At 44.1% G+C, this 12,333-nt stretch overlaps 3 protein-coding genes across 4 annotated transcripts; 1 reads left to right on the forward strand and 2 right to left on the reverse strand.

Moving 5' to 3' along the window:
• Positions 1-4,392: 4,392 nt before the first annotated feature.
• LOC140816954 (uncharacterized) lies at positions 4,393-6,901 on the forward strand. 2 transcript variants are annotated; one of them, XM_073176476.1, is made up of 3 exons: positions 4,393-4,884; positions 5,048-5,590; positions 5,662-6,901. In XM_073176476.1, the coding sequence occupies exons 2-3, from the start codon at positions 5,222-5,224 to the stop codon at positions 6,193-6,195; spliced, it is 903 nt and encodes a 300-aa protein (XP_073032577.1). In that variant the 5' UTR covers positions 4,393-4,884; positions 5,048-5,221; the 3' UTR covers positions 6,196-6,901. The 2 variants fall into 2 exon arrangements, with proteins under 2 accessions (XP_073032577.1, XP_073032576.1); XM_073176475.1 differs by lacking the exon at positions 4,393-4,884 and having other exon boundaries at positions 4,892-5,590.
• On the reverse strand, positions 6,763-8,604 carry LOC140816062 (uncharacterized). Its single transcript, XM_073175129.1, has 3 exons — positions 7,915-8,604; positions 7,696-7,824; positions 6,763-7,554 (listed from the first exon to the last, which is right to left on the reverse strand). Exons 1-3 carry the CDS (start codon positions 8,602-8,604, stop codon positions 6,763-6,765), a joined length of 1,611 nt encoding a protein of 536 aa, XP_073031230.1.
• LOC140816063 (uncharacterized) lies at positions 8,226-12,086 on the reverse strand. Its single transcript, XM_073175130.1, has 2 exons — positions 10,960-12,086; positions 8,226-10,849 (listed from the first exon to the last, which is right to left on the reverse strand). Exons 1-2 carry the CDS (start codon positions 12,084-12,086, stop codon positions 8,782-8,784), a joined length of 3,195 nt encoding a protein of 1,064 aa, XP_073031231.1. The 3' UTR covers positions 8,226-8,781.
• Between the last annotated feature and the right edge of the window lie 247 nt (positions 12,087-12,333).

A 12,333-nucleotide genomic window follows, 5' to 3' on the forward strand; every position in this document is an offset into this window, starting at 1 on the left:
GGTCAGTCTGAGCGAGTGATCCAGATTCTGGAGGATTTGCTAAGAGCCTGTATGATTGATTTTCAAGGAACTTGGGAGTCTAGACTACCTCTAGTGGAGTTCACATACAACAACAGCTTCCAAGCATCTATTGGTATGGCTCCCTATGAAGCGTTGTATGGTCGGAAGTGCAGATCGCCAGTTCATTGGGACGAAGTTGGTGAGAGAACAGATCTAGGCCCAGAGATAGTTCAGCAGACTGCAGAAGTGGTGGTCAAGATTCGTGACAGAATGAAGACCGCCCAAAGCCGTCAGAAGAGCTACGCCGATAAGAGGAGGAGAGATCTCGAGTTTGCCGTTGGGGACCACGTTTTCGTCAAGATAGCACCCATGAAGGGTGTTATGAGATTTGGGAAAAGAGGCAAGTTGAGTCCGAGGTTTATTGGACCGTTCGAGATTCTTGACAGAGTTGGGACATTAGCCTATCGTGTAGCCCTTCCGCCGAATCTGGCCGGGGTACACAATGTGTTCCACGTCTCGATGCTAAGGAAATATTTGGCTAACCCTTCGCACATTCTGAGTTATGAGCCTTTGCAGCTTGCTCCAGATTTGTCTTATGAGGAGAGACCGACTCAAATTCTCGACAGTCAGGAGCGCAGGCTCCGGAACAAAGTGACTAAGCTAGTCAAAGTTCAGTGGCTGAACCAATCAGTGGAAGAGGCCACTTGGGAGTCAGAGGCAGATATGAGACTTCGCTACCCGGAGTGGTTCGGTAAGACTTAATTTCGAGGACGAAATTTATATAAGTGGGGGAGGAACTGTAGAACCCGATTTCAGTACACGTATAACCCATGCATTTATTTAAATTATTAAAGCATTTAATTAATTTTAAAGAAGTTTAGTCATGCATATTATTTAAATGCATTATTTTTAATTTAATTACGTTTATGCAATGCACGTTAAAATATATTTTTCGAGTTTCATGTTTCAGGCGATTATTCGAGGCGGGATTGAGGAAAAGACCCGGGACGATTTTTGGCAATTTTAAAAGTGGTATTTTATTTTTAGTTGAGTTTGGGGGTATTTTAAATAATTTAGTGAGTTTTAGTATTTTGAGCCTAAACATTTAATTAGTGATTTTTAAACTTTTAAAGTCTAGTATGGTGTGTGAAATTTTAACTAAAGAGCTTTATTTAAAAGTTAAGTGTGAGTTAGTGTTTTGGATTAGTAGACTATTATTTTAATTAAACAAAAGTTAGTCTCCTAATATTTTAAAACACACGCTACACACACAAATTACACACTTTTACACACACCTGTAGCGCACAAAACACACACACAAGTCTCAATTCAAGTTTCATTATTTTGAGAGAAAGAAAACCTAGGGTTCTTAGCCTAGAGCAGCCGCCCCCTTCCCCCTCAAATTCCAGCAGATTTCGGTCAATATTATTGCAAGAAAACGGTGCCACGTTCGTCCCGGATCAAGCCCCTCTCTATCTCCGCTTCGGTGACAGCCGTTTCGGTAACGTTTGATATCATAAGGCACGTATATTCTATTCTTGCTGTGTCGATCAAGTCATATTATGTGTTGCGTTGATTTCTATGCATAAAAGTTATGTATCATGTTAGTAGTTTGAGCGGATTATAGATCGGATCAATTTCGAGGGTAAAATTTTAGATCTAAAACTCGTTTTTGCTGTCTTTTCAAATACTGCGAATTTTCTGTTCATATTTTGGGAAAAACTTTCGACGGCAAAAACGTAGAACTTTTCGATACCTTCGATTTGATATAAAGTACGAGATTTTTGGACGAAAAATGAGAGAGTTATGATATTTTTCGTGTGACTGCTCAAACTGTAATTTTAAGAAAAGTTTGGTATCATTGTATTTTTGAAGTTTTATGTTGCAGGCTTCGTTGGAAATCGACGGGCGATCGTTGCTGCGTATAAGTATGTTAGAATTGAGGTTTGTTGTATTTTTCATGGTTTTCGTTGGACGTCGTTAGGCGTTTGAATCGGTTTAAAGTCGTAGGAAATCGATTGATGTCAATTGCATAATTGGTGTTGCATTGTGTTGTATAGTGGGCGTCGTATTTTTGAGGTGTTTGTATAAGATTGATGCAATGTTATAGTGTCCTAAGAAGGGTCTTAAAGTGTTGAACCATTATATTCAAGTGTCAACTTGGGTGTGTAGACAGTGTATAAGATTTCTCGCAGGTTTCGACGTACAGTGGCCATACGGACCCGGACACGGACCTGAGCACGGGGTCCGTGCCGTTACTTTTCACTTAGTGCGTCTAGGCAGTACGTACACGGACCCCCACCCGGACCCTCTCACGGGGTCCGTGTCTTCATGTTTCAGTCGATGCCTTCTTCCAGAGCCTACACGGACCCCCATCCGGACCCAAGCACGGGGTCCGTGCCCCTTCTTGTTCACGGCACGTATGATACAGTAGGTAGACGGACCAGTACACGGACCCGGGCTAGGGGTCCGTGTACACACTGTTTGGGGAGAATATTATTTTTGGTTCCAAGGTTTGATGTCATGGGTTAGTGCAAGGATTGTTAAGGTCATGTCATGGGAGATTATAGAAGGTCCTAAGATATGATGGAGCTCGAGAGTAAGCATCATTTCTCTACGTTTAAGTTATGCAAGTTAAGATTGAAATTCATGTTAGTATGTCGCAGCGACGGCCCCAGTCGAAGTCCAACGAATCCCACAGCGCCAAGTAAGTATGTATGACGTGCAAGAAAGTATTTTAAGCTTTGAGGTATGCTAATTGTCTTGTGACCAACGAAAGTTAAGGATTGGAAAGCGTTAAATCATGAACGGGGACCAATCCGCCCGTTAAATTATGAACGGGTTAGATCGTGGTTGTGAAGCATTAAATTATGAACGTGGATCAACTGGCCTGTTAAATCATGAACAGGGATCTTATGTATGCGACAGTGGATACGTCTCTGTCAGCCCAGTACTGTGGTGAGTCTGATCAGGCGTTTATCATGTTAAGGGTCACTTGCTTTGAAACATCCTCCACGTAAAATTATGCAGTTAAGTATGTTGAAGTATGAAAGCATGTTTAAGAAAAGTTTATGTTCATGGCACGTCGTAGTATGTATGTTCAAGTTCAAGCTTATTTCAAGTTGAAGTTTATGCAAGTCCAATTTAAAGTTATGTATGTCCTATTTTAAAGAAGCATGCGATTTTTATTATGTAGTACTCGTTACTTCCAGTTTATATGTGTTGAGTCTTTAGACTCACTAGACTTGATCGATGCAGGTGAGTACGATGCGCAGGAGACAGGAGGTGGCGACCAAGGGGCAGGCTTGGGCTGAGTGGCAGGCTAAACCCGAGGACCGCGAGCTTATGTTTATGCAACCTTTTAAACTACTCTGATGTTTTGTTTTTTTTTATGTGAGACGTTTTGAGACAGCATTCTTTTAGCAAACGTTTATTGGATGATGGAATATTTTAACGATATTTATGTGAATGTTGGGTGACGTCCGTACAAATGTTTTATTTGAATAAAATTTTTAATTTTTCCGCAAATTCCAAGTAGTTAAGTACGGTTCGTTACAGTTTTAGTCTACAACGGTTCGGTTTTTCGGTTTTCGGTTTTGAATATCTCTAGTCCAAAACCAAACCATTTTATTACGGTTCGGTTCGGTTTTTCTGTAATACGGTTCGGTTTTTACGGCCGGTTATATACGGTTGGCTAAAATTTGTTGAGAGATAAAATTATATGTCACTTTATGTCTTTATATATATATATATATATAAAACATGTCTTGTGTATAAACATGTCATACGAATATAATAACTATATATAACTAATTAACCATGTAAACACGGAAAATGCATGAATCCAACGGAATATTCAGTAATAAGAATGATAACAAGGTGTCAACCAGCTCGAATGGAACACAAATAATCTTACGAAATATTAAAGAAATATATACAGAAAAAAAGAGAACGTCGACTGATGAGTGGTGAGAAATAAGATAAAACGATCGGATTGAAAAATTGAGGGTTAATGATACTAAGTTCCTAAATCTTAATATGCTCATTATATATAAAAAGACTTATATTTAACAATAATATGACCCATTATATATAAAAACCTTATATTTAACAAAAATATGGCCGGTTCGGTTTTTCGGTTTTTTTGGGGCTTAAAACCGAAAACCGAACCGAAAAACCGAACTTTATATATTTTAAAACCATAACCGACCGAAAAACCGATAAAACCGAACCATTTAAACCGAATTATTCGGTTCGGTCGGTTTTTTTCGGTTTTTTGGGTTTTATGCCCACCCCTAATGACTTGGGCGATGCTCTGACTAGTCAAGATCTTGAGAGTTTGCGTGACGTGCTTAGGATATCATCGGAGTGCGACCTTAAGGTTCTGGGGCCTAAACATAATTGTCACAACCGACCGCCGGGTTATTTCACTATTTTTCTTGAACATTTTACCAACGGTTTGGTGTTTCCTCCACAAACTCTGTTAGTGAACTTGGTCGACAGTTTCGGTATTAGCTTTAGTCAACTATCCCCGAATGCCCTTATAGTCTTTACGGCCTTTTGCCATAAGGTAAAGGAAATTCAAATGCAACCAAGTGTTGAATTGTTCCACTCACTCTTCTCGGGACGAGGAGTAAACCAGAATCATTTGTTTACTTTCAACCTCGACCTAAATGTAAATTTTTGTCTCGAATACCTTCTCCAAGGAATTTTTGGAAATCCCAATTCTTTTATGTTAAGGACTGCGGGTGGGGAATACCTGCGGTTTGGAGCTCGGGACTTCGGAAGGTTGCAATGACAGAAACTCACCATGGCTGCAACTTCAATGCCGAGACTTAGGTCTCTTTGAAGAGTTTTTTAATATTGGGAGTTTAAATATCGCTGGTATATATATATGTATATATATATATTTATATATATACAAATTTATTTATTTAATTATTCCTTGCTTGCTGTTTCTCCTTAGCCTTTCTTTTCCTTGTCCGCATTATAATTTGTTTTTTTAAATCTTGTTATCCGACATCTCTGACCCATTGTCTATTTGCAGGCAACAAGTTCGACTTGGCAGCGATCCGGGCTCGCAAGGCCGTTGTAGGGAGGCGTTCCCCGATTGCGGGGAATAGCCGAGCACCTACAAGTCGCGCGGCTCTAGAATCTCGTGAGATCATCCGAAGAGGGTTCCCTCGAAACCGCTCCGAGCATTTTCGTGGGCCTGAGTCTAATGCGCCAAAGAAAAATAACTTTTCGCCGTCAAACAGAGTTTTGGAGGCTCAACCTTCGAATGGAGGAAAAAAGGATAAAAAAACGAGGTCACGAGGTGGCGCAAAAGAAGGATGCTGAAGAGATATCAAAAAATGTCAAGAGGGTCCGTGCGGATGATCAAGGGACGTCTTCCAAGATTCCGCGTGCTAAGCATATCTTCGTAGATGGGGTCAATCATAAGGAGAAGGCTGACTCTTTTTGGGACTTAGAAGACCCAGAGATTGGGTGGAAGAAGGGACGGAGCATTGTGGGGGACCATGACATGGTCCATTTGGTGTCGTTGCCTACAGATTCATTTGCGCACTCTCTTGCGTGGAACTCGTGTCAGGTAGTGTGTTGATTATGTTAGCATCTTGCTGATTTTGTCGGCGTGCTAATTGTTTATTCTACGTGTTGCAGGGTTTGTCATTAGCATGTGATGTGCGAGTTCGGGAGGAAAAATTGTGGAACGATCAAGAGAAGTGGCGAGAAGAGGTTTCTCGGGTGAAGGAGGAGAATTGCCGTCTTGTCGATGAGAAGAATAAAATCAGTGCGGAACTTCTTCAAGTGCAGAGAAAGCTTGCTGACAAAGGAAAAGATCTTGCAATCCTTGAAGAGAAACATTCTGCAGAGTTGAAGACCGGTGGCCAGTTTCTTGAGTCTGAGGCAGGCAAGACTTTTCTGAAAAATGTTGAGGAAAAAAGTGTTCGAACGTTCAAAGCGTCTGATGCCTTTCGCGATGACGTTCTTGATCAGGCCATGACGATTCATGATGATGTGGTGTTGGATTGCCGGGATCAGTTGAGGAAGACTGGACGTGTGCCGGAAGAGGTAGTGATGATGATTGAGCCTAGCGTCTTGGAAATAGGTAGAATCTCCATTGACGATATCCCGTTGGGCGATGCCGAGATGATCGAGGCATTGGATCTTCAGGCTGCTGAAGAAGAAACATAGTATTACGCCGCACTTACCGTCATTCTTTATATTTGATTTTCATTCGTTATTATTGTAGTTACTCTATTTGCTTTTATTTTTGGTACTTCCATATGTACTGGATAGTTGTTTGGGAATTAACGCTCTTCATTCTATATATCTGCTGGATTTGTTTACGCGGGAGCTTCGTGTGTTATGTTAACGCAATGCTTATTTTATATTTGGGAGGGGATCAATCTCCCAATATGCTGTCTCAAGGGGAAGTCCTAAACCCCCATTAAGGGTGGTGAGGTATCCCGGGACTTATGTCGTCGTTGACCTCTTATAGTGTCTGTCATGCCGGCTATCCCGCGATGTTGGCCAGACCTCTTTTATTTTCTTTCGGGAAACCTTTGACGACTACATGGGTATATATGCGACGATCTAAGCATTAGCGCTTGGAGCATTACAAACAACTAGTAATTGCTACTAAAGGAGAGAAAATTGACAGCTTTATTGAAACTCGCAATGGTGGAATTACATGGAGAAAAATGCAAAAACTTAAACAACAAGATATAAACTTTTATTATTTTATTCAGCTGCGTCCCTCTACGGGTAAAACTTCCTCAAATTTGCTACATTCCATGGTTGAGGTAGTACTCTCCCATCTTGGTGTTGGAGGCGATAAGTTCCTATCTTGATTATCTCCACTACTTTGTAAGGGCCTTCCCATTTAGGGTCGAGTTTGCCGACGGGGTGCATGACATCCACTTTCCTCATGACCAGATCGCCTACCTGGAAGGCTCTTGGTTTTACTCTATCAATGTAAGCTCTAGCCATGCGTGCTCTGTATCTCTCCGCTCGGACTGATGCTTCATCTCGCAGTTCATCGATCATATCCAAAGAGGCTCGAAGGGCCTGATCGTTCTCGAGTTGCATGTATTGTTTTACCCTTAACGAGGTCTCTCCTATCTCGGCAGGGGCTACAGCTTCGACACCGTGTACTAGATTGAAAGGAGAGTCCCATGTCGACGTGCGAGGTGTAGTTCGGTATGCCCACAAGGTGCTTGGCAATTCTTCCACCCAATTGCCTTTAGCCTTGCCGAGACGGGTCTTCAGATGCTGCAATATAGTTCGGTTAGTTACCTCTGTTTGCCCATTGGCTTGTGGATTTCCAACCGATGTAAAGAACTGCCTGATAGAGAGACCTCCACACCACTCCTTTAATTTTCCTCCAGAGAACTGAGTGCCATTATCCGAGATCAGCGCTCGGGGAATCCCGAATCTACACACTATGTTTTTCCACAAGAAGCTTATCACTTCTTTCTCCGAAATTTTCGCCAACGCCTCTGCTTCAACCCATTTTGTGAAGTAATCTACGGCAACTATGAGAAATTTTCTCTATCCCGTAGCTGGGGGAAAAGGTCCTACCAAATCCATTCCCCACTGGGCAAAAGGCAGGGGACTTTCCAGTGGTTGCAGCAACGTTGCGGGTTGATGGTAGAGATTGGCATGCTCTTGGCAAGCTCGACAGTGCTTCACCAATTCTAATGCGTCTTTCTTCATGGTAGGCCAAAAGTAACCTTGTCGTAAGGTTTTCCCGGCCAATGCTTTCCCTCCTAAGTGGTTTCCACAAATCCCTTCGTGGATCTCGCGGAGAACGTAATCAGCCTTGCTCGGAGTTAGGCACTTCAGAAATGGTTGACTATAGCCTCGTTTGTAGAGCTCTCCATCTATGATTGTGAATCACGCAGCTCTTACCCTTAGCTTGCGTGCGACGGCAGGATCTTGAGGAAGATCGTTGTGCTTCAGGTAGGTAAGAATTTCGTCTTTCCAACTTGGTTCTTGTCCTTCTAAGCACAATATATTGCATGTGGTCTCTTCTGCTTCCTCCTTACTGATTGTCAAGAAGGTGATCTTCCTACTGTCGATGTTTGTACAAGAACTAGCTAATTTAGCTAGACGGTCTGCCACTTCATTTTTTGCCCTGGGCACTTGTTTTATGTCATAACTCTCTATAAGAGCGAGTAACTCGTTGACCCGAGTCACGTACTCGGTCATCTTTTCCTCTTTGGCTTCATAAGTTCCCTTGACCTGGTTAACGACCAACTGGGAATCACTATGCACCACTAAACTTCTCGCTCCAGCCGATAGAGCCAACTTAATTCCTGCTATGAGCGCTTCGTACTCGGCCTCATTGTTTGATGCAGAAAACAGCAATTTGATAGAATACTGAAATATATCACCTTGAGGACTCTCTAGCACCACCCCGGCTCCACTCCCATGCACGGTGGAGGATCCGTCAACATAGACCACCCAAGTTGGGATGGAGCACTCTGCTTCATTAGTCGTCATTTCAACGAGAAAATCTGCGAGGACCTGTGCTTTAATAGCTGGGCGAGGTTGAAATTCAATTCCAAATTCGCTCAGCTCAACAGCCCACTTAACCATTCGTCCAGATGCCTCTAGACCAGATAGCACTTGCTTGAGAGGGTGATTGGTAAGCACGACCACTTGGTGACATAGTAAGTATGGGCGTAATTTCCTCGTTGCAGTTACTAAGGCTAGCGCTAATTTCTCAATGTTGGTATATCGGAGCTCTGCCCCTTGCAATGTCCGACTGACGTATTATACGGGTCTATGCTCTCTTCCCACATTCACCACGAGCACAGCACTGATCGCGTCGGACGAGGTTGCCAGATAGAGCAACAACGTGTCCCATGATTGGGGCTTTGTTAGAAGTGGTGGTGTAGTCAAATACTTCTTCAGCTCTTCGAATGCCTGCTGACATTCCTCCGACCACTTGAACCCCTTTCCCTGTCTTAGAATTCTGAAAAAGGGCAGACCTTTGTCTGCAGCTCTAGAAATGAAACGATTCAACGCAGTCATTCTCCCCATTAATTCTTGTACCCCTTTCACACTTCGTGGCGGACTCATGCTTAAGATCGCCTTTATCTTCTCGGGGTTTGCTTCTATTCCTCTTTGTGAGACCATGAATCCAAGGAACTTGCCACCCCGTACACCGAAAGAACATTTTTCCGGATTCAGCTTCATTTGATACTTTCGTAACACTCCAAAACATTCTTCGAGGTCATACACATGCTTGACTGCCTGAACACTTTTCACAAGCATGTCGTCTATATATACTTCCATGTTCCTCCCAATCATGTTTGCAAACATCTTGTTCACCAATCGCTGATATGTTGCTCCAGCGTTCTTAAGTCCAAAGGGCATCACCTCATAGCAATAGATCCCTCGATCGGTGATGAAACTTGCTTTTTCTTGATCCTCGGGTGCCAATCTTATCTGATTGTACCCTTGGTGGGCATCGAGAAAACTGAGCAGTTCACATCCTGCAGTCGAGTCAACCAATAAATCGATTAGAGGTAATGGGAAAAGATCTTTGGGGCATGCCTTGTTTAAATCAGTGAAATCTATGCAAAAACGCCATTTTCCACCGTTTTTTGGGACCAGAACAACATTTGCCAACCACTCCGGGTATGACACAGGTCTGATGTAGTTGGCTCTTATGAGTTTTTCAACTTCTTCGGCTATACGTTTGTTTTTCTCCGGGCCAAAAGACCTCTTTTTTTGCTTAATTGGTTTCATCTGTGGAGTCACATTAAGATGATGGAGCGCGTACTCAGGGGGTATCCCAGGTAATGGCCCGTCACCCCAGGCGAATGCATCGGCGTTGCGTTGCAAGAAAGCTACTAAAGTGCTCTCCACCCCTTCTGATAGATCGGATCCGATCTTGAGGGTTCTTTTCGGGTCACCTGGTACTATTTCAATGCGTTTGAGAGCCTCCGCTGCGGTCATTATTTCTCTATCCTCTGACTCTCCCTCTACGAGGTATACTCCATTGTCGCTTGAATCTTGCTCAAGCTTTTGCTTCTTCCCTTTTAAGGAATCTATCCCGGGGCCTTGCCTCCTCTGAGTTTCCACCGCGTCTTGCAAAATAGAAGCATGACATTCTCTAGCAAGCCTGCTATCTCCAACTGCTTCTCCTGCTCCGTCAGAAGTCGGGAACTTCAATTTCATGTGATAAGTGGATGCGATGGCGCGAAACAAGTTTAGGCTTGGACGGCCTAGTATTACGTTGTAGGCCGAGAGAACTTTCACCACTAGAAACTTTACCATTTTCGTGCTCCGCCTTGGATAAGATCCCAATGAAATGGGTAAAATAACTTCTCCCATTGCTTCAACCACTTCTCCTGCAAAACCGACGAGAGGTGTTTTCACTTGCGCTAGTTGAACATTGCTTAGACCCAGTTTCTGGAATGCCTCATGAAAAATGATGTCTGTCGAGCTTCCTGAGTCTACCAATATTTTTTTCACCCAAAAATTAGAAATCGTAGCAGAAATTATTAAGGCATCGTTGTGCTCTCCCCGAGGGGATTCCAAATCCTCACCCCCAAAAGTCATGTCAACATCTGTCATCGATACCTCGTTTATCGGATGATTTGCGGCTAAGTGCGAGGAAGTGTGATCTGCTCTGGCAAGGCGCGCGAGATTCTTTCTTGCACGGTTTGAGTCCCCACAAGCGGGCCCTCCAGTTATAACAGATATGATGCCCCCAGTGGGCAGGTTCTCATCTCTATGCTTGGCTTTCTCGTTAATCTCACCTTGTTCACATCTCTGCCCACGTGGACGATCGTCGTCACGATGCCTATTGTCTCGCTGCTGACCGCGACGCCTATCCATGAGTCATTTAAATATCCTCGCTTGATCAACTTTTCTATCTCGGCCCAAAGGCTGAAACAATCCTCGGTAGAATGGCCTTTATCTTTGTGGAAACGACAATACTTGTCAGATCTCTGACGCTTAGGATTTTCCTTCATTGGACGCGGGGGTTGCAACAAACCCTGTTGCTCTGCCACTACCAGTATCTCTGGTAGACGTGCCTTCAAAGGAGTATACTGGAGCCGTGGGCTTTGAGCTGTTCGCTTTTCCTCTCTCCTTTCCGGTCTCTCTTCTTCCCTTCTTCTTTTCCCCAAGTACCGCGGCTCGATAGCCTCCTCTATTCGTATATATTTCTCAGCTCTTTCCAACAATTCCTCCAATGAATTAGGGGGTTTTCCAGCTATCGATTCCTTGAATTTCCTGTGACGGAGGTTCTGCTGTACTATTCCGGCTAACAGGTCATGGTTAACATGGGGAACTTCATGCAAAGCCTGCGTAAATCGCTGTACATACTCTCTCAGGCCCTCACCGTATTTCTGAATTACAGTAAACAAGTAAGCTGTAGTTTTTGGGTACTTCTTATTGATAAAGAATTGGTGGAGGAAACGCTGAGTCAGGTTCTCCAAACTATCTATGGTCCCTGAGGGGAGCTTGTTGAACCAAGCAAGCGCTCGGCCAGCTAGCGTAGTTCGGAAGATCTTGCAGTAAGCGGCATCGCTGATAACGTACAAGTCAGCTTTCGCATAAAATTTGTCGAGATGTTCTTGCGGGTCGCCTGTCCCATCATACTCTGGCAAGTTGGGGATTTTCATTCCTGCTGGCAATGACCCAGCCAATATGGCGGTGGTAAAAGGGCTCCGCCGAGCAGGTAAGACGGCTAGGCGGATATCTTGTCCACTCAAAGTGCGCGATCCCTGTGCGTAAGTAGGGAGCGTGACACTTTCTCTATGTTTATGGGGTCGATGTGTTCGACCATCTGATTCAGCTTCTTTGTGTGTCCCATCCTTGTTCCCTAACGTATTGTCAGGGTCATGAGAAGATGAATTGTCTCCAGGAGTTGTCTCACCGGTATCAGTATGTTGGCGGTGCGCTAGCGCCTGGGCCACTGCTTCGGCCGCGGCGCCAGTGGCTGTCTCTTTCACCAAGGCCTCCAACGCTTCGCGGGTGATGAGCATCTCTTGTTGCGGAGGAGGCTGAGGCGGGCGTCCCTCCCTAGTAGCATCGCGAGAAGAGTGCGAACGAGTGTGCATCCTCGAGTGACGAAGTAACCTTCCCACAGACGGCGCCAAGCTGATGCAGCTAAAATAAATGAGTCGCGTAGACTGCACAAGCGAGATCTGACTGATTAATAAACTTGTCCACTTGGCCCGTAAAAGAGCTCGCCTGGCTGGTAAGAGGATCCACGTAGACAATACACGGTTAATTGCGGGGCGTCACCTGCATCACGAACACTCGTCAGGAAGCGCCGGGAGGATTCTCGGCGTAGGCACTCCAACG

The sequence above is a fragment of the Primulina eburnea genome, chromosome 16 (assembly GCF_022965805.1).
Source record: "Primulina eburnea isolate SZY01 chromosome 16, ASM2296580v1, whole genome shotgun sequence".
Taxonomy (NCBI): domain Eukaryota; kingdom Viridiplantae; phylum Streptophyta; class Magnoliopsida; order Lamiales; family Gesneriaceae; genus Primulina; species Primulina eburnea.